Below are 22,718 nucleotides of genomic sequence, written 5' to 3' on the forward strand. Positions count from 1 at the left end.
AGAAACTGCTGATCTCCTGGGGTTTTCACACACAAACAACGGTCTCTAGAGTTTACACAGAATGGTGCGAAAAACACTGAGTGAGTGAGCGAGCGACAGTTCTGTGGACGGAAACAAACGCCTTGTTGATAAGAGAGGTCATAGGTCAGAAAATTGCCAGATTGGTTCGAGATTCTTTTTTGCCAGGAAGGATAGTAACTCATATAAATCACTCGTTACAACCGTGGTGAGCAGAAAAGCATCTCAGCATGCAACAGAAAACAGAAGAGCACACTGGGTTCCACTCCTGCAGCCAAGAACAGGAAGAAGTTGTTCCTATTAAAGTGGCCGGCGAGTGTATTATTGTTGTTAAAAAAACATTTGAAAGGATAAAAAGGAAAGAAAGGAATTCATCTCATCTCATTATCTCTAGCCGCTTTATCCTGTTCCACAGGGTCGCAGGCAAGCTGGAGCCTATCCCAGCTGACTACGGGCGAAAGGCGGGGTACACCCTGGACAAGTCGCCAGGTCATCACAGGGTTGACACATAGACACAGACAACCATTCACACTCACATTCACACCTACGCTCAATTTAGAGTCACCAGTTAACCTAACCTGCATGTTTTTGGACTGTGGGGAAACCGGAGCACCCGGAGGAAACCCACGCAGACACGGGGAGAACATGCAAACTCTACACAGAAAGGCCCTCGCCGGCCACGGGGCTCGAACCCAGGACCTTCTTGCTGTGAGGTGACAGCGCTAACCACTACACCACCGTGCCGCCCCAACCAAAGATCATTGTGGAATATTTTCTAGTAGAAACACTTCTCTACTGTAGTTGTGCGAGGACGATTCTGTGATGATAGTGTTAGATCAAGGCCCTTGCCGAATTTATCTTGATTACATACTGAAGGTGCGGCTCATTTAGTGGTGGAAATAATGGCGAAATGTTGGATTTGAGGTTTTATGGTATTTCGATGAAAGCGTCCAGTGGAAAAGTGTTCGAAGGCTGCGTTTGCATTCCAAGCTTCTGATTTTTTGCTCACGTAACAGTAAGTGATCTGTTTTTAACATGAATGCGGTACTGCTATGAAATGTCACATGCACACATCCATTTCTTAGGCAAGTGTTTTGAACTTGACTAGGTTCCGGTATGTTCTTAGGTTGAGTTTTGTGTGAATCGATTCCACTAATATCAAGAGAATAAATCAGCAGTTTCTCCATCCTTCCACTGAGTACAGTCACTAAATGATGACGACAACAGTGACGTGTGCACCTCATTCATGTCTCATGGCCAGTTTAATCAGATATGTATCTGATCTCATTGGAACGTGGCGTGGCGCAGATCAGATTTTTGTCTTCTGAAAAAATCAGATATCATTGGATGTGTGCCACTTCAGCTTGGTAATGGAAACATCACCTTAGTAACATTGTGTTTTTTTTGCCACTCCATCCTGGATGATTCCATTAAACAGGGATGAGGAATTTCAGTCAGAATCGGACCAGCCCATAATGATCTTCGGTCATCTTGAGCCTCCTCGGCTGAATGGGCGTCTCCTGTAACCCACTTTACGCCCTTTCCACAGTTTGCCAAGTTGGTTCATTGTTCTCTGGAGTGGAGGAATCCTTCTCCATGTCTGCATTTTTCCAGATGTCTTGTTCCACAGCTGAATACGTCTAAATATATGGTTTGACACACGCAAACATGGAGCAATGGTGATATTTTAATTCAGTGAGGTTTATATCCAGGATGTAATTGTGTACGACTGGATATTGTATGATTAGTGTGCCTAGAAATCATTCACAACACGATGCTGTCAGTGATCCAGAATACCGATGGTTCGCTGGAGATGTTTCATTAAAGTTAGATGCTGGCTGTTGACCAAACAATGAGTGAGCGCTTGGTAATCAGTGTCCTTTCTAAATACAGAGCAGGCTGCCAGTAAGAATGTACAATCAGAGGAAAATTTCTTTTCAACTAGATGTGCTGGAGCTTTCCTTCTCCGATAAAAACTAATACCTTTGCCCTTTCACACAGTTTATCTTCTCTGATGTTCAAAATAGACTTTGCTTGAAACATGATTAAAGTGCTGCCTGGTAATTTCCATGCTTACGTGTCCTGACAATGAAATAAAGCACACGGAGGGCCAGTTGGTCATCCCTGCAGTGATCCGTGAAAATAGACATCTATTAATCCTAAAGATTAACTGTATGAATGTTTATAGCTGTGATACATATAGTATAGTGTCGCTATGAAGCTGGACACGTCCTCTGTTTCAATAGTATTAGGTTTTGATCTGTCTGTATCGAAGGAATTGATAAAGTATGATCTAGGAATGTAGAGATTCTGCCTCACGGATCGATCCGGGAGCAAACAGTCACTGACACAGCTGCTCAGAGACGTTTCTGTTTATTGTAGGACAAACATGAGGATATATTCACATTCAAGAGTGTGTTGTAGCTCTGTGATTGGATGATGATGATTTAATTGACGAAGCTAAGTTATCTCAGTATAGTGTCAATGTACGATGAAGCATTACATCACTGGTTTAGATGACACTACATCACCCATCAGGATCATAGTCTTATGAAAAGAAGAAAGAATTTACGGGCCCCAAGAGCATTACCGGTCAACATCACCGTCATTAAGCAGAGTGCAGAATATACAACAGAAGATAAATCTGAAGAAGTTAACTAACCAAAACAAGTAGGAATCAGGACCACCTGTTCCAAGAACAAGCAGCAATCAGGACCGCCTGTACCAGTTTCAAGAACAAGTAGCAATCAGGACCACCTGTTCCAGTTTCAAGAACAAGTAGCAATCAGGACCGCCTGTACCAGTTTCAAGAACAAGTAGCAATCAGGACCACCTGATCCAGTTTCAAGAACAAGTAGGAATCAGGACTGCCTGTTCCAGTTTCAAGCATGCCAGACAAATATTTTTATCAAATCATACAGGTTTACATATGCAGTAGTATAGCTGTTCTATTAACGTGTAAAGAATAAAACACACTGGTGTAATGTCATAGGAAAATAATCAGTGACAGGTACGCATAGTATATCCTGAATTATTCTATCCACATTCACTAGTATGAGCAATCGCACACTCTGATTGGCTACTCTACTACTAGGATATCAGCTCATATACCTTGAACAGAGAAAAACACAATGGCGGAGCATGTTGCTGAGCCAACTGAGGACAAAATAAAAACTCTACTCAAAAACAAAACCCCAAAAAATGCTGGTGGCAGTAATGCACCTTTAAGTTGGTTTGCCAACCACCAAAAAAATCCTAAAGAAGAAGAAGGAACCCACCCCCCCAAAAAGCAATGAAATATGGAATTAAAGTATTTCTTGGTAAGAACGTAACTTTTTTATTTTTCAAGAATTATTATTATCGTATTTTTCACAAATTGCTCCTGTCATTTCACCAGTTTGTTTACATTCTAAGCAGAAATGATTTTGTCTGACGTTTTGTATCAAGTTTTTATTTATCGAATTTGCTAAAAATGAAAATGCTCTGTTTATCAAAATCCAGTGAATGTGGATAGAATAAAACATTTATTCCACTCAATCTCATTGTATATGGCTTATAGCCGACTCGAGTCGGTGCTATGTGCCTCGTCAGCTATCAACTCATGTCCGATGAGATTGAGTGGAATAACTGTTAAGTGCCCTATAGCAGTTGCCCATGATTACAATTTACTTTCAGTACTTTTTATCCATTTATAGTTATTTATTATTTTTTAATAGCTTTATTGGCCTTCAAACAACAAAACTACAAATTTACAAGACATGCAAATGCAACAAAACCATTAAAAAAAGCAAAAAAGGAAGGTCCAAAAGGGTAGGTGTGAACAGGACCTAGAGTCCCATGCAAGGCACCTCCCGACTAAATCTTCAAGGAAAAGAAAAACACAAGTAAAACCTATTGTTGCCAGTGGCAACCACAATTACGACAGAGGCTCCACGAGTGAGGCCTGTCAGTATCAAAAACATTAATTAACTGATCCTTGTACACATTAGTAACAAAAACCTTGAAATGCTTTAAACTAAGGAAATTATTAGGTGTAGTTAATTTTAAATCACTCCAGTGTAGCTTTAGCAGTATGTTTAGGGTCATTGTCCTGCTGGAACATGAACCTTTGTTCTAGTCTCAAACCTCTGGCCGACTCAAGCAGGTTTTCCTCCAGAATTGCAAAGTCAATACTTTGTAGAGCCACCTTTTGCTGCAATTACAGCTGCAAGTCTCTTAGGGTATGTCTCTATTAGCTTAGCACATCTAGCCACTGGGATTTTTGCCCATTCCTCAAGGCAAAACTGCTCCAACTCCTTCAAGTTAGATGGGTTGTGTTGGTGTTCAGCAATCTTCAAGTTATGCCACAGATTTTCAACTGGATTGAAGTCTGGGCTTTGACTAGGCCATTCCAAGACATGTCAATGTTTCCCTTTAAACCACACCAGTGTAGCTTTAGCAGTATGTTTAGGGTCATTGTCCTACTGGAATGTGAACCTTCGTCCCAGTCTCAAACCTCTGGCTGACTCAAACAGGTTTTCCTCCAGAATTGCCCTGTATTTAGTGCCATCCATCTTTCCTTCAGTCCTGACCAGCTTTCCTGTCCCTGCGGATGAAAAATATCCCCACAGCATGATGCTGCCACCACCATGCTTCACTATAGGAACGGTGTTCTCAGAGTGTTGGGTTTTCACCATACATGGCATTTCCCATGATGGCCAAAAAGATCAATTTTTGTCACACTTGACCAGAGAATCTTCTTCCATGTGTTTGGGGAGTCTGCCACATGCTGTTGGGCAAACTCCAAACATGGGGGGCACCGTGGCTCAGTCGACTAAGGCCCCATACCATAAATCCGGGGACCCGGGTTAGATTCCGACCCGAGGTCATTTCCTAATCCCTCCCCGTCTCTCTCTCCAGCTCATTTCCTGTCTCTACACTGTCCTATCCAATAAAGGTGAAAAAAGCCCCCCCCCCAAAAAAATCTTTTAAAAAACCTCCAAACGTACTTTCTTAAGCAATGATTTTTTTCTGGCCACTCTTCCATAAAGCTCCACCCACTCTGTGGAGTGTACGGCTTAAAGTGGTCCTATGGACAGATACTCCCATCTCCGCTGTGGATCTTTGCAGCTCCTTCAGCGTTATCTTTGGTGTCTTTGTTGCATCTCTGATTAATGCCCTCCTTGCCCGGTCTGTGAGTTTTGGTGGGCGGGGCCTTCTCTTGTCAGGTTTGTAGTGGTGCCATATTCTTTCCATTTTGCTATAATGGATTTAATGGAGCTCTGTGGGATATTCAAAGTTTGGGATTTTTTTTTAATCACCCAACCCTGATCTATACTTCTCCACAACTTTGTCTCGGACCTGTTTGGAGGCTCCTTGGTTCTCATGTTGCTTGCTTAGTAGTGTTGCAGAGTCAGGGTCCTTCCAGAACAGGGTGATTTATACAGACATCATGTGACAGATCATGTGACACTTTGACTGCACACAGGTGGATCTTAATCAAGTAATCATGTGACTTATGAAGTGAGTTGGTTGGACCAGCTCTTATTTAGGGGTTTCATATGAAAGGGGGTGAATACCTATGTACACTCCAGATTTCTGTTTTTTTTCATCTTAATTATTGTTTGTGTCACAATAAAAATACAGTGTGCACCTTTAAAGTGGTAGGCTGTGTAAATCAAATGGTTCTAACCCCCCCAAAATCCATTTTAATTCCAGCTTGTAATGCGACAAAATATGACAAACACCACACTGTAAAAAAAGAATAGTTGAGAATACTTGAAATTTCAAGGCAACAGTGCATTAAGAATTTTATGTTTTGCCAATGATGTGCCCATGATAATCCAAACTATGATAAAACTGTTATCTTTATTAAGAATTCTTAATTAAGTCAATTTTCAATTCCTCATTCTGCCAACATAGATTTCTCTTTTTGCTGAACAGTGGCATTCACAGTAGTACAAAAAGGCAACTGAGGTTATCAGACTTTTTTGGGGGGCTTTTTTCACCTTTATTTGGATAGGACAGTGTAGAGACAGGAAATGAGCGGGAGAGAGGGACGGGGAGGGATCAGGAAATGACCTCGGGTCGGAATCAAACCCGGGTCCCCGGATTTATGGTATGGCGCCTTATCCACCTGAGCCACAGCCACGATGTGGGGTTTAAAAACTTTATTTCAATATTGAAGTTTTGTAATTGTGTAGAGCAATGAAAAAAAGCATGTATAGTTTAATGATAAATTGCAATAACCTCAGGGGCGTCGTGGCTCAGGTGGATAAGGCACCATACCATAAATCCGGGGACCCGGGTTTGGTTCCGACCCGAGGTCATTTCCCCCTCTCTCCCACTCATTTCCTGTCTCTACGCTGTCCTATCCAAATAGAGGTGAAAAAAGCCCCCCAAAAATTGTGATAACCTCAATTGCCTTTTTGCACTACTGTGAATGCCACTGTTCAGCAAAAAGAGAAATCTATGTTGGCAGAATGAGGAAGTGAAAATTGACTTAATTAAGAATTCTTAATAAAGATAACAGTTTTATCATAGTTTGGATTATCATGGGCACATCATTGGCAAAACATAAAATTCTTAATGCAGATGGTTGCCTTGAAATTTCAAGTATTCTCAACTATTTTTTTTTACAGTGCAAGGGGGATGAATACTTTTGCAAGACATTGTAGATAAGCATCTGCGTACATTGTTGCTATCGAAACGATAATGTCTTAGAACAAGGTGGTATAAATCTGATTAATGTGATTTATTTTGTGTCTAGTGAAAAATTTGGTTGTATTCCGTGGCTGGAATTGTGAGACTGTGATTGACTGGATTCTCAGAATTGCTCCTAGAAGCATATGTCATTATAATGCACCAAAAATATGCCTATTGTCCTTTTTTTTTTAAAAATCATCACCCCTGTAGATTCTGGGTATTCGTTGTGGAATGCATGTGTTGCATCCTGTGCGGGATCCTGATGCGTCCGGAGGATGACAAATCCTGGAGTCAGCTATGAGTCAAGGTGGTACCTTCTGCCTTCTGCATTTTAAATGTTCTCATATCACGCTGTTGAACAAGCTGCGAGGGGGCGATAGTTCAAGCGAAGAGCAAAACGGCCTGACGTGATTAAAGAAAACAGCGGAATTGTGCAACGATGTGTTAATGCCGAACATGCCGTAAGCAACGTGTTTGCGATTTGCTTCGAAGTAAAGGAACATCAGTGTCATTAATTTTTTTTTTTCCTCACCATGAGCTGGAAGATTAATTACACATGTCCTGAGCTATTTGTTTCAAAAGTAAGATTCGAACTTAAAAGGAGATCTGAGGTTCTCGGTGCCCAGATTTCCATTTTCCTCCCATGTGTAACTCATCTGGCGGTGAGTGAAGCTGGTGAAAAGGGAGGGGAGGGAGTCTTTCACTGTGGCTTTGTCATTAGCGCATATGGAACCAATATGGAGCATCACAGCAACCAGATGCGCAGCTTGCAGCAAGCTCTGAAACTGATTACAATTCCCAAAATTTTAACAAAAATATTTGCAAACAAGCAAAGGCAAATGCCTGGATAGACAACCACACACAACCACACACACACATCGAGTTGAATTCTGTTGTCAGCGAGAGTGTGTGGCAGCACGAAATCTGAGCCTCCTTCCTGTGCTGTTCCCACAGGCAGAAACACATGTCAGCTGTGTGCTGTTTACTCCTGCCTCTCCATTTTTCCATCATGTGTATTCTTGCATTTGTGTGTGTGTGTGTGTGTGAGGAAGCAACACATCCTGTTGGACTAAAGCTACCACCGGCAGCCACATATCACTTAACGTTGTGACCTTCAACTATATCTTTAGCAACCTGGCAGTGTGGACGAAGCACACTCCAGAAGACAAGATCCTCCTGGAGGCGGACCAGTCGCACAGTCAGCTCCAGAAATATTGGCATCACTTAAGGGTGTGCAAAAATGACTGCGTAAAATTTTGCAACTCGTCACCTTCTCGCAAGAACCTCCGGTTTAAATAAGTGCACTTTCTCTCTGTAATACAATGCGCCACATTCGTCGACACTCGTAAAGAATCATTCTGAACTGTCATCTTTTTGTTTAAATGTTCCGAGTCTCCAGAACCGCATTTGTTGCCTTTGAGCAAATGTTACACAGATGTGATCCATCAGCATGGGGGGAAAAAAAACAAAGAGCTTTCAGGACACAGACCACTTTTAACATGTCAGGTGATGGACACACACACACACACACACACACACAAAACATTGCTGGTTCTGGAGTCCTCTTGTTTCTAGAACATTCTCAGTTCTGTTACGCTCTTCTTACTGGTTCTGTAATGCTTTTGTTACTAGTATGTGTCCAGTTTTGTTAGACTTTAGTTTCCAGAATATTCCTTGTTTTGTAATACTCTTGTTTCTGGAATTTTTCGAGTTCCTAATCACTCTTGTTCCTGGAATGTTTCAGGTTCCGCAACACTCCTGTCTCTGGAATATTCCTGCTTTTGGAACCCTCTTGTTTCAGGAATGATCTTGCTTCTTAGTCTCTGGATTCTGGAATGTTCCAGTTGCTGGAATATTCCTGGTTCAAAAACCCTCTTGTTTCTGGAATGTTCCTGGTTTTGGGACCCTCTTCTTTTAGGAATGTTCCCAGGTCTGTAATGCTAATTTCTGGAATATTCCTGGTTTTGGGGCACTCCAGTTTCTGGAATGTTCCCAGTTCTAGAATAGTTTTAGTTCTGGAATGCTCCTGGTTCTTACACTCTGGATTCTGGAATGCTCTGGTTTCTGAAATATTCCTGGTTCTAGAACTCTTTATTTCTGGAATGTACCTGGTTTTGGAACCCTCTTGTTTTTTGGAATGTTCTCAGTTATGTAATGCTCATTTCTAGAATGTTCTTGGTTCTTACACTCTGGATTCTGGAATGTTCCAATTGCTGGAATATTCCTGGTTCTAGAATCCTTTATTTCTGGAATGTTCCTGGTTTTGGGACTGTCTTGTTTTAGGAATGTTCCCAGGTCTGTAATGCTCATTTCTGGAATATTCCTGGTTCTGGGACACTCCTGTTTCTGGAATGTTCCCAGTTCTAGAATAATCTTGTTTCTGGAATGTTCCTGGTTCATAAACTCTGGATTCTGGAATGTTCTGGTTTCTGAAATATTCTTGGTTCTAGAACCCTTTATTTCTGAAATGTTCCTGGTTTTGGAACCCTCTTGTTTTTTGGAATGTTCTCGGTTATATAATGTTAATTTCTGGAATATTCCTGGTTTTGGGACACACTTGCTTCTGGAATGTTCCTGGTTTGGGAATACCTTTTTTTCTTTCTGGAAATGGAATCAAATGGAATGGACCACAAGCATTTTTACTGACTGAAAGAGACTACACTTTACCAAGTCTGCTGGTTCAATAAACGATTTTATATGTTTGCAATTGTATTCTTAAGAACAAGTACACTAATGTTGTGAAAGCAAAAAAAAATAAAAAATAAAAATACTGAAGAAGATCCCACAATATGATTAAGCTCTACAAAACATTTTCTTTGGAATACAAATAAGTTATAAGAAAACTGCAACACTGACGGTGTTTCCAACATGCAGCTTAGCATGCGGGAAAAACGACAACTGAATTCTGAACCTTCCCATCTCACAGCCCCATGGGACATTTCCCACATCTGTAAACCCGACTCATATGCAAAGTGATAAAGACGAACATTTCAAAATGAAGGATGAAAGATTTTTGGTCCATTAATAGAGAATAATCAATAGATATACAAAAGATGTCAATATGGCTCGTAATTGCTGCATACTGATTGTGAGCATGTTATGCATTTATAAATATACAGGAAGTACACTCACATGGACATCTGTTACACACTGTTTAGATGAGTCTATTTACATTTTTCCAAGTGTGAGCACAATTTATTTTTCCAGCATATGAAGTTGAAATGCCCTAAGAATAAGGAATATGCGAGAATATTAAAAGCACCTATATGTTCCAGACATAAAGACATGCTGAATAAGGCCTCCTGTGCTTATTTATTCATTTATTTTTGGAAAACTTAGAAAATTGTAAACGTGTCTATGCTGACTGTAAGTAATGAAATGGAAGAACAAAAAGAAAAAGACTTCCCTTTAGAGTAAGCTATTTAACAAGATTTGCTGACAGTAAACTGCATTAAATGGAGTTAATACAGTACAAAAGGCTCATATATATATATATATATATATATATATATATATATATATATATATATATAAAAGTTATTCCACGAAATCAAGTTGTACATGAGCTGACAGCGGCTATAAGCCGTGTACGACAAGACTGAGTGGAATAACTGTTTTATTCTGTCCACATTCACTGGATTTTGAGAAACAGAACATTTTTATTTTTGTTTTTTGCAAATTCAATAAATAAAAACTTTATACAAAAACGTCCGACAAAATCATTTCCGCTTAGAATGTAAACAAACCGGCAGCGAAATGACAGGAGAAATTTGTGAAAAATGTGATAACAATAATAATTATTGAAAAAAAAGATACGTTCTTACCATCAAATACTTTCATTTCATAATTTGTTGCTTTTTTTGTATTTTTTTTATTTTCTTCTTCTTCTTTCGGGTTTTTTGATGGTTGGCAAACCAACTTAAAAGGTGCATTACTGCCACCGACTGGGCTGGAGTGTGGAACAGGAGATATGGGGGGGGGGGGGGGGAGAGACTATATACTTTTTATAAGCTATTTCTATTTCTTTTAAACACTTGATAACAATTTTTGTTGTTTTGTTTTCGAGTAGAGTTTTTATTTCATCCTCGGTTGCTTCAGCAACACGCTCTGCCATTTTGTTTTTCTCTACTCACGGTATATGAGCTGATATCCTAGTAGTAGTCAGAGCGTGCGATTGCTCCATATCCAGTGAATGTGGATAGAATAAATAAATAAATAAATATACACAGTACTGTGCAAAAGTCTTCGGCACCCTATTTTTTTTCATACAAATGTGTTAAAGATTTCTATTTTATGACTTCTACATTCATTATTGAGTCAAAACATGACAAAAACATTTTAGAGTTCCAAACTTTTGTTTTTTTTTCCAGCACAAAATTAAATGTTACAGTAACAAAAAATGCTTGTATCTGAGCAGCATATTCCATCCATAAGAGAGAACTTTTCAGATTAAAAAAAAAGAAAAGAAAACATAATGAAGGCTACTGAGTTTTGGTGCAAAATTACGAAACGAGTGTGACAGTCAAAGTGTCCAGAAGAACCGTGGCTGGTTCTGTAAGATGCTCAGTAAAACCTACAGCTCATTTCCGCATAAAACTGCACTCACTGGACCTGAGACGACTTTTTTTTTTGAAGCAAAGGGTCGTCTCACCAAATATTGACTTTGTTTCATTTATTATGGCTCACTGCTTACTGTTTAAGCCATTTTTGGTCTCCAGCATTTCTTTACATGTGCCTAAGACTTTTGTACAGCACTGTGTATACTGTGTGTGTATATATATATATATATATATATATATATATATATATATATATATATATATATATATATATATATATATATATATCGTTATCCATGTTCAAGATTATCACTGTTAAAAACGTCTAAACACACGAGGAGTCGAATTCCCCAAGCTCTTATAAAGAATTTAAGACACAACTACTTTTCCATAAATAATGGCGTATAGGATATGCGCGTCTCGTTACTGTAGTCTGTGTTCGTCTTTTTATAAAGTCCCCCTTTTCCAGAAACTTTTCAACCCATCAAGTGCAGAAACACAACAAAGAACAGATGGAGTTTCACAATCAATACACCCAGTATAGAAACAATTTTTTTAAAATCCCGAATCTCACAGAACGTCCTTTCGGAGCCAGAGGGAATGTAATCCAGACCTCTTGGAAAGTCTCTTGTGTGTTGCTAATCCCACATGCCGTCCTGTTTAAGATTGTGAGCACGGCCAACGGGCGGTGCTTTCATCAGCGTTCATGTTCATTAGTCATGTGGGTTCTAGCCTCCCTCTGCGGTCTGTGTCAGGTCCCAGCTCACACTAAGAATCCCATTCTTGTTAAGAAATCACGGAAGATGTTATCTGGCTTCGTAGCGAAAGGCGCTTTCAGTGCCAAAGTACTTTTTGATAGTCCCCAATGGGGATGCTTGAAGGCGGCTGGAGGCTCACGGTTGTCTCTGTTTGTTGTCTTTGCGTGCGTAAAGACAACGGTCCTCACATGTAGATGTTATCTGAGTGGAGGATGGTGGTCTCCATGTTGTGGAAACTCTTGCCGTTCAGTGTGTCCATGTGGCTGTCGATGCTGTAGCAGTGGTGCACATCGGTCATGGACGAGGTGGTGTAGGATGTCGAGCGCAGCGCCTCCGTGTTGGCAAACGTGCTGCCAAACTGGATGCGGTACTGGTTCCAGTGACGCCGTAACACCCCCTGGACCTGCAGGATGAAGACACAATACAGGGCTTTTGGACCATAAAATAAAGATATGAGATGATGCAGAAAACACGACCATGTTAAGCTTGAGGTATTAACGATACGTTTTCCGTCCATTGGCATATTTTATTTATGTTTTATATTATGTATATATTTGTGGCTGTCCTGAAAGTTTGCCGTTCTTCTACTGACGTCTTAGCAGAGCTCACAATCTGAGATTTTAATCATTCAAAAAAACTTTGTCTCCAAACTTTTGTCTTTGGTCCCAGTGGCATTCAACTGGACTCATGTTACACGTTCAAAGATCGCCAATCTCAATTCACCACCAAAGAATTCTTTCACAATGTGTGATTTCTGCTGCAAGAGCACAACCTGGCTTGGCTCAGTTTATTCAATGAATATTAAATATATACACATTTGAGAACTACTAACAGTCTTGTACTTGCACATACAGTGGTGCTTGAAAGTTTGTGAACCCTTTAGAATTTTCTATATTTCTGCATAAATATGACCTAAAACATCATCAGATTTTCACACAAGTCCTAAAAGTAGATAAAGAGAACCCAGTTAAACAAATGAGACAAAAATATTACACTTGGTCATTTATTTATTGAGGAAAATGATCCAATATTACATATCTGTGAGTGGCAAAAGTATGTGAACCTTTGCTTTCAGTATCTGGTGTGACCCCCTTGTGCAGCAATAACTGCAACTAAACGTTTCCGGTAACTGTTGATCAGTCCTGCACACCGGCTTGGAGGAATTTTAGCCCGTTCCTCCGTACAGAACAGCTTCAACTCTGGGATGTTGGTGGGTTTCCTCACATGAACTGCTTGCTTCAGGTCCTTCCACAACATTTCGATTGGATTCAGGTCAGACCTTTGACTTGGCCATTCCAAAACATTAACTTTATTCTTCTTTAACCATTCTTTGGTAGAACGACTTGTGTGCTTAGGGTCGTTGTCTTGCTGCATGACCCACCTTCTCTTGAGATTCAGTTCATGGACAGATGTCCTGACATTTTCCTTTAGAATTCGCTGGTACAATTCAGAATTCATTGTTCCATCAATGATGGCAAGCCGTCCTGGCCCAGATGCAGCAAAACAGGCCCAAACCATGATACTACCACCACCATGTTTCACAGATGGGATAAGGTTCTTATGCTGGAATGCAGTGTTTTCCTTTCTCCAAACATAACGCTTCTCATTTAAACCAAAAAGTTCTATTTTGGTCTCATCTGTTCACAAAACATTTTTCCAATAGCCTTCTGGCTTGTCCACGTGATCTTTAGCAAACTGCAGATGAGCAGCAATGTTCTTTTTGGAGACCAGTGGCTTTCTCCTTGCAACCCTGCCATGCACACCATTGTTGTTCAGTGTTCTCCTGATGGTGGACTCATGAACATTAACATTGGCTAATGTGAGAGAGGCCTTCAGTTGCTTAGAAGTTACCCTGGGGTCCTTTGTGACCTCGCCGACTATTACACGCCTTGCTCTTGGAGTGATCTTTGTTGGTCGACCACTCCTGGGGAGGGTAACAATGGTCTTGAATTTCCTCCATTTGTACACAATCTGTCTGACTGTGGATTGGTGGAGTCCAAACTCTTTAGAGACGGTTTTGTAACCTTTTCCAGCCTGATGAGCATCAACAACGCTTTTTCTGAGGTCCTCAGAAATCTCCTTTGTTCGTGCCATGATACACTTCCACAAACATGCGTTGTGAAGACCAGACTTTGATAGATCCCTGTTCTTTAAATAAAACAGGGTGCCCACTCACACCTGATTGTCATCCCATTGATTGAAAACACCTGACTCTAATTTCACCTTCAAATTAACTGCTAATCCTAGAGGTTCACATACTTTTGCCACTCACAGATATGTAATATTGGATCATTCTCCTCAATAAATAAATGACCAAGTATAATATTTTGTCTCATTTGTTTAACTGGGTTCTCTTTATCTACTTTTAGGACTTGTGTGAAAATCTGATGATGTTTTAGGTCATATTGATGCAGAAATATAGAAAATTCTAAAGGGTTCACAAACTTTCAAGCACCATTGTAATAACTCATATCATCAGTCTTTACAACTGTGGTGAGCAGAAAAGCATCTCAGCATGCAACAGCAGAACAGAAGACCACATTGGGTTCCACTCCTGCAGCCAAGAACAAGAACCTTAGAATCAACAACAACAAGTTCCTATTAAAGTGGCCGGATGTGTACGGAATCACTCAAGTTGTACGAACAGTTATGAAGTTAGTTAGGATTTGGGGCGGGGTTAGTGTTTATCCCTTTTTCTCAAAGTGTTTCTCAAAGTGTGAAAGGGCTTGAATGATTTGCTTGTAGTGAAAATGTGAATCTGGATTTTGATCTGATTCTTTAAAAATTGTTTATTTTAAGTTTGTTTTCAGTTTGCGGGCCTAAATACAAAAATTAAAGGATGTACTAGAAAGTTATTATTATTCTAATCAGCAAAATACTGATGCAACTCCAAGCGGTACATTGTTATTATTATTATTATTATTGTTATATTATGGTGTAAAGAAATTTCAAAATGTTTGATATGTTGCCTTGAATTTTAATTTCTCACCTCTCCATTGAAGAAGCAAAAGACTGTGGCCACCAGTAGACCCTAGAGAATGGAACAAGAAGGAGATGAACAGGTAATCAACACCAACGGATTTGCTTCCGCATTAGGAAGTGAATGCTTTTTCTTTAAGTGTGTAAAAAAATGAACAGACGGTTTAGCTCGGAGGAACAGTGCTCCTGTCTCACCGCGTCAACCCTTCTCTCTTATAGAAACCACCTTTCTGAGATTATAATGTAATTTCTTACCTGGTAATTCATCAGGATGGCCATTATGTACTCATAGATCTCGTTGTGGTGTTGGCCATCGGGTTTGTATTCCATCAGGACGATCTGGATGCCCAGGAGGGGCACGAGGATCAGCGTGGCTCTCACCGTCTTCATGTAGAGGCTGCTCTCGGCCTGGTGGGTCACTCTAAGCTTGGTGATCAACACCCGTACAATGTTCAGGAGGAAGAACAGGTTCACCTGGGAGAGAGAGAGAGAGAAACATGAGATGTACAATTAAAGAGAATCATAACTGATGTGCAGCTTGAAAATAAGATCTTTGCTGATGTTGCTGATGTACAGTTTGGATTTTGTGAGCAATGAAAGATGAATGGCAATGCAATTTACGCAAGCTCATCCAATGGTCACTGATTATAATTCAACATGACACTAGGATCAGAAAACCTCAAATAACTGCAGAGAATTTAAAGAAATTAAACGAAACTCTGCCAAAAATGGTTAAGGATTTATTTAAATTAATTATTTAGCACTGAAAAAGAGGGAAAATAAAATGTCCTGTTAAAAAAAACGATAAGGTTAAAGCTCCAGTAAAAATTATACCAAATCATTCTACCAAATTGTATTTGATCAATTTGTATCAATTTTGATACAAGTTTGATACATTTTTAATGAATTTTCAATCAATTTTGATACATTTTGAATCAATTTTTGGTACAATTTTTAATCAATTCTGAATAAATGTTGATACAATTTTGATAATTTTTGAATCAATTTTGAATCAATTTTGTGTACATGATACATTTGTATTTGATCTAATTGTATCAAATTTGTATTTGACATTTAATGCAAATTGTATTGTGTCAAATCAAACTCCAATAAAATTTTTTTTTTATCAAATCATCTACTTTAAATCAGTTTGTAATTATTTTTGGAAAAAAATTACAAAACCTTTTTGAACAAGATATCAGGATAACTATTTATACTGTGACAAAATCTATCAGAATATCAGTAGTATATTACTAAGTTGTCTTGTGATGTTGAAAAGGTGGGACGCGAGAGAGAGAGAGAGAGAGAGAGAGAACAGCACTCACCAGTAAAGCAGCACAAATGGGCCCGTGGATAATATAAAGCAGAGCTGTATTTGAACTGATCCAACAACTGCAGAAAACAAGATGCAGATTTTCATAATGTTACACCATCTTTTTCAGCACAATAACATACAACAATGCATTTAAACAGTGCGTTAAACTTCAAAAATGTGAAAACCTTTAACGTGAGGGAACAGAAAGGCCAACGCAGCAGTTTACTTTAAAGAAATCAAGTGAACTGATCGGAAATTTCATTAGAAAGCCAGAGTTATTGTTGAATATGTGACAGACAATAGTTATTACATCACAAAATAAAAGAGCCAATCATGGGGCAATATGCAAATAGAGTGATAGAGGGAGATGCAACACCAGTTTAAGTGGTGAAGGAGTTTACAGTTTAGAGCGTGTCCAAATTTGCATATTCATTCAGTCTTGATTTGTTGATGAGGGTATAAGTGCTGCACCTTCTTCTGCCATCAGATGAGTTTTATCGACGCACATTTTAGCGAACTTTAACGGCTTTGAAGGTTATATTCTGCTCTGAGTTTCTTAATCGTGCACTTACTTGTCATTATAGTAATAGTTTCTGGCTACAGCATGTATTACAGCTGGGATAATTGGAAATCCTGAAAAATATGAAACAGAAAAGTTCTCCATTACAATTTTTAATAACAATAATAATAATGATTCATTCCATCCATTTGTCCTAGAAAGACAAATACTAGAGTAAAATCAATCATAAGAGATGATAAACTCACCCCAACCCAGCAGATAATACCACATGAGGCGTTGCTTCTCGGCAAACACAGCCACGACGATGAGTGTGTGGAGATAGATTCCCTCACACAGCATCCAAAAGTACATACAGCCCATAATGTACAGGTGGATAAACATACACACCTTACAGCTCACCTGGGGGCAAAAACATACACACAAGGCACAGACACATCTAAACAACTATGATATCATGGAAATTCAAGATAAAAATATGCTCTTTTCAAAGGATGGACCGATAATGAAATGACACGAGTGTTGAGTTACCATACAGCCGAGTGCAAAGGTTTGCATCCCCCATGGTTTCTGAGTTTTAAAAAAAGGATTAAAAAAACCAACAACCCCAAAAAAGCTTCTACTGTGCAATTTATATCCAAAAAAATACATCCGAGTGGGTGAGGAAATGAAAACAAGCCGAAATATGAAGCAAAATGTAACTGAGTGATGTGAAAGTTGACTCAGTGTCCGGGACTGGTTTGAAAAAATTAATATAAAAAAAAAAATTTAAAAGCGACTTATACTCATGGGATACGAAACACTTTTGTTTTTTTTGCACTCTTACTATTTTAACATGCACTTTATTCAAGATTCAAGATTTTTATTTGTCATATACACAATAACAGACACAGCGGTTTATTATTGGGTAATGAAATTCTTATTTTGCAACTGCCCGACCAAACTACGCTTACCAAAATAAAAAGAAATATATATATATATATATATATATATATATATATATATATATATATATATATATATATATATATATATAAAATATGAAATATAAAATATAAAGTGCATATGGAATGCAAAATATAAAGGTAGAGTGAAAAATGAAGATAACATTTAAAAAATAAAAAATAAAAAATAACACAATATGACCGAAGTAATACCTGTGGAATTTTACACACTAAATGACTTCTAAATTTATACCACAGCGCTGCTGAGTTCTCAATTCTGATTGGTCCGATGGATTCGTTTTCCAAAAACAGCAGCTTAATCAATAACGTGTTGTTATTTAACAAAGAAAGCATCGAATAGAAATGTGATGTGAGCTTTAAGTTTTCCTGAAATGGGAAAGTCTTCAGGATGGACGAGCTCTAAATTTTTTCTTTTTTTGTCTTATTACAAAACTGAGGGGGGGGGGGGGGGGGGAACAGAAGTTAGTGAGGGAATGAGAGCACCGGTCGCTTTATTAGGAACACCTCTACATTCACCTACTGTTCTGTTTGACGCAGTTCTCTAATCAGCCGAGCCCTTGATGCATAAAATCAAGCGGATACAAATCAAGCGCTTCGGTTAATGTTCACGATGTTCAAACATCAGAATGGGAAAAATTGTGATCTCGCAGTGAAGTGTGACTTTCTTTCACTGTAGCATGGGTGTTGGTTTGAGCCAGATGGACTGCTGGTTTGAGGATTTCAGAAAGTTCTTTTGGGGTTTTCATACACAAACAACAGTCTCTAGAGTTTACACAAAATGGTGCGAAAAACAAAAAACATTGAGTTGAGTGAGTGAGTGACAGTTCTGTGGGTGGAAACAGACACCAGAAAGGATATAGTAACTCATAGCAACTCTTTACAACCGTGGTGAGCAGAAAAGCATCTCAGCATGCAACCAAAAACAGAAGAACACATTGGGTTCCAGTCCCGCAGCCAAGAACAGGAATCTTAGAGTCAACAACAACAAGTTCCTATTAAAGTGGCCGGTGAATGTAATGCAAGCGAGAGCTTGTTTAAAGTTAAAATGTATGACATGATATAATACTGACTCCTATTTACCATCATTGATTATTTTCCTTTCTTGTCTTCTTTATTTTGTCCAAACAGAGAACGCAGATTTTTTTTTTCGCACTGGAATTAAAGCACGCAAAACAACGTAAAGCCGACTCACCGGGTTGGACTGCACTAACTCCTGGTTTTTCACAACAGCCATAAACCAGATGATCGTTATGACTGAATTCAGGACAAAGGAGAAGAAAAGGTTTTTATGAAGCGTAATCCTCTGGCAACTCAGGCTCCTGAGGGAAGAGCGAAAGAATCAGTGCGAGTACTGAACTGTCACTGTCGCCACTTCTGTACGAAAATATCATGGGTCAATCCATGTGAAATCACCAGAGGCCTCGCCACTGACCATCTCAGATTTGCTTCATACTTTCTGGAAATATTGTCAGTGTGCCCAATAAAGTGTACAAAATTTTAGGGTTGTACCTTCATTAGTTTCTGTGATATAGGGGCTTAAGAAAAGGGGCGTGGCAAATCAAAACAAGCTCTTTCCAGTGGTATAATTGTTTTTATGGTAGACCTTGTCATACATTTGTAATATGCATTTGAATTATAGGCGCAAAATGTTTTTTTTTTATTTTTAAAGCCTAATAAATCAGAAAGTTTGATTTCTTTTGAACATATACCTAGTTGCCTAAAGAGTGCTATAACATGAGTAATAAATAAGAAAATTTGAAAGATCTGGTGTGCTTTAATGTGGAGATACGGGGCGTCAAAGTTGGTCCAAAGCACATCTTTTTATGATTTTCAGCAAGCCATAACTTGGCAAATATTGAACTGTGAACTTTCTATTTTAGTATTTAAAGGCGTCTGGCATTGAAGAACAATCCTTGAAAATTCCATGTATCTTGCAAGAATAGTTTAAAAGTAATGACTTACGGAAGTTAGGTCTGTTTTCTGTAGCACGTGTTTCAACAGTGAAATTGGGGCCACGCCCCTTTTTTAAAGCCCCTATATCTCAGAAACTAATGAAGGTACAAGCCTAAAATTTTGTACACTATTTAATGGGCACACTGACAATATTTCCAGAAAGTATGAAGCAAATCTGAGCTGGTCAGTGGCGAACATTTTTCTAAATCTGGTGATTTGGGGCGGAATTACCCTCATCACACTTACTTGAAATGGAAGAATATTCCCAAAGAAGCAAGCAAAGAGACCAACGACACTCCATGACCGATCAGGGCCAAGTACCAGAGGTTAATCGTTAACTCCTAGAGAAAAAAAATCAATCATGTAATGCACAAACATATACTCAGGTATTCAAAGAGATTAAAACATGCCGTGTAGATGTAAGATAGAATGTGCTTCTACATGCTGACCAGCCGTCCAGGAAGAATTCCAGTGCAAGGTTTAAATTTCGGTTTAGCATTTCTTCCCCACGTGCTAGCATGCAAACTTTATACCCATCTGGAGGATAAAAGCAACATCAACTAGATGGCTCATACAGTATCAACTAAAAAGTTTCTGTCAATCAGGTTTCCCAGTCGAACTGTAACTTGGTCTGTCTTTAAAATTTTCGCAGTCGTCGTGATTGTCGTCATGAGTCGTGTCTCAAATCTAAAACTCTGACTTTACATTCAAACGTATTTAGCAGTTATTCCACAAAATCAAGTCGTACATGAGCCGACGAGGCGCGTAGCACCAAGTCAATCTCATGTATGATGAGATTGAGTGGAATAACTGTTTTATTCTATCCACATTCACTGGATTTTGAGAAACAGAGCATTTTTCTTTTTGCAAATTCGATCAATAAAAACTTTATACAAAAAGTCCGACAAAATCATTGCTGCTTAGAATGTAAACAAACCGGCGAAATGACAGGAGTAATTTGTGAAAAATGCGATAATAATAATAATTCTTGAAAAATTAAAAAGATATGTTAATACCATCAAATACTTTAATTCCATATTTTGTTGCTTTTTGGGGGGTTTTTTTGGGGGGGGGGAGTTTCATCTTCTTTTTCTTCGTCTTTAGGATTTTTGGCAATTGGCAAACCAACTTAAAGGTGCATAACTGCCACCAACTGGGCTGGAGTGTGGAGTGGGGGACGGAAGGACGAATATACTTTTTTTTTTTTTAGCTATTTCTGTTTCTTTTAAATACTTGATAACAATTTTTGCTGTTTTGTTTTTGAGTAGTTTTTATTTCATCCTCGGTTGAAGGGGGGTATCTACTTTTTTTTTTAGCTATTTCTGTTTCTTTTACGTCCAACAAAATCATTTCCACTTAGAATGACAAACCAGTGAAATGACAGGAGCAATTTGTGAAAAACACTATAATAATAATAATAATAATAATAATAATAATAATAATTCTTGAAAAATAAAAAAGATACGTTCTTACCATCAAATACTTTCATTTCATATTTTGTTGCTTTTGTTTTGTTTTGTATTTTTGGAGTTTTCTTTAGTTTTTTTTTTTGGTGGTTTAACATAAAGGTGCATTACTGCCACCAACTGGGCTGGAGTGTGGAACAGGCGATATTCTGGGAAAAAACTATATATATATATATATATATATATATATATATATATATATATTTTTTAAAGCAATTTCTGTTTCTTTTAAATACTTGATAACAATTTTTAGGGTTTTGTTTTCGAGTAGAGTTTTTATTTCGTCCTCGGTTGGTTCAGCAACACGCTCTGCCATTTTGTTTTTCTCTAGTCACGGTATATGAGCTGATATCCTAGTAGTAGAATAGCCAATCAGAGCGCACGATTGCTCATATCCAGTGAATGTGTATAGAATAATTACGGATATAAAAAAATCCAGATGTCTGGAACGCAAAAGAGACATTTCATTTCTTTCGGTTGAAGGCGACATGAGGTTTTTTTTTTACGATTTAAAGACTAACCGGAACAGGAAGACTGATTCATGTTCATTCTTAGTAGATTATTATGTGATTTGACACACAGTGCTGGTTTGTTTCGTCAGTCATGGATACGGTGTTACATGGTGCTATACTGCCTCTGCTTTTAACGTTGGTATTGCATCAGTAGAGTTCATTTCTGAGGATGTGAACAAGCGACACTCCAAACGACAAATGAATATCTTATATATATCCAGATCAAAACAAGTCTACTTCAGTTTTTCATTGCAAACCCACCACAGTAGTGATCTGTCTACAGGTCGTGTAATTGGTCCAGGTTCTGTTGCTGTCAGGGTGGACAAACCACTTGCCAGATTTGGTGCAGATTTTCGTGGCCAGCTCTGAAAAACAGGAACACTGAGGTTACACTGAGGTTCTTTAAAGTACTGTTAATTACAGCAGTCGTTAACATTTATAAATGTAGGCGGCACGGTGGTGTAGTGGTTAGCACTGTCACATCACAGCAAGAAGGTTCTGGGTTTGAGCCTTTCTGTGTGGAGTTTGCATGTTCTCCCCGTGTCTGAGTGGGTTTCCTCTGGGTGCTCTGGTTTCCTCCACAGTCCAAAGACATGCGGTTAGGTGAACTGGCTAGTCTAAATGGACCATGTGTGTGTGTGTGAATGGTTGTTTCCCAAACCTGGAAATGGAAGGGTTGTGACAGGAAGGGCATCCGGTGTAAAACTGTGCTTTAATTAATATGACATGTGGATCAGTAGGGTCTATATGGACGTGCTGGACGAAGAGGAAGTTAACATTCACAAATTGCGCAAATCTGCTTTAAGGTTTTGGTAAACCTTTCTTGCCGTGTGCGCTTTTTCTAATTCTGGTCTTGTCACTTTAATTCTTGGTACCCTTATCACTGGTGTACTTTCCAAATATAATTCCTGACTGTTCACTGTCCAGCTCTTGAGCGTCTCGTTTGTCTCTTCATACCTTGTTGAATCTTTGTCCAGTCGAAGTCACAACTT

The 22,718-nt window shown here is 38.8% G+C and overlaps 1 protein-coding gene across 1 annotated transcript in view; it reads right to left on the reverse strand.

The window, feature by feature from the left end:
* Positions 1 to 9,375: 9,375 nt before the first annotated feature.
* Positions 9,376 to 22,718, reverse strand: part of calcrlb (calcitonin receptor-like b) — a 35,523-nt gene continuing 22,180 nt past the window's right edge. The window contains exons 5-13 of the mRNA XM_060918695.1: positions 21,988 to 22,091; positions 19,995 to 20,089; positions 18,988 to 19,114; positions 17,079 to 17,232; positions 16,886 to 16,946; positions 16,324 to 16,390; positions 15,254 to 15,472; positions 15,009 to 15,050; positions 9,376 to 12,422 (exon numbers count right to left, since the gene is read on the reverse strand). Of these exons, the coding sequence (XP_060774678.1) occupies positions 12,204 to 12,422; positions 15,009 to 15,050; positions 15,254 to 15,472; positions 16,324 to 16,390; positions 16,886 to 16,946; positions 17,079 to 17,232; positions 18,988 to 19,114; positions 19,995 to 20,089; positions 21,988 to 22,091 (1,088 nt within the window). The 3' untranslated portion in view covers positions 9,376 to 12,203. The remainder of the gene's footprint in view (positions 12,423 to 15,008; positions 15,051 to 15,253; positions 15,473 to 16,323; positions 16,391 to 16,885; positions 16,947 to 17,078; positions 17,233 to 18,987; positions 19,115 to 19,994; positions 20,090 to 21,987; positions 22,092 to 22,718) is intronic.

This window comes from Neoarius graeffei, chromosome 4 (genome assembly GCF_027579695.1).
Source record: "Neoarius graeffei isolate fNeoGra1 chromosome 4, fNeoGra1.pri, whole genome shotgun sequence".
NCBI classification, from domain to species: domain Eukaryota; kingdom Metazoa; phylum Chordata; class Actinopteri; order Siluriformes; family Ariidae; genus Neoarius; species Neoarius graeffei.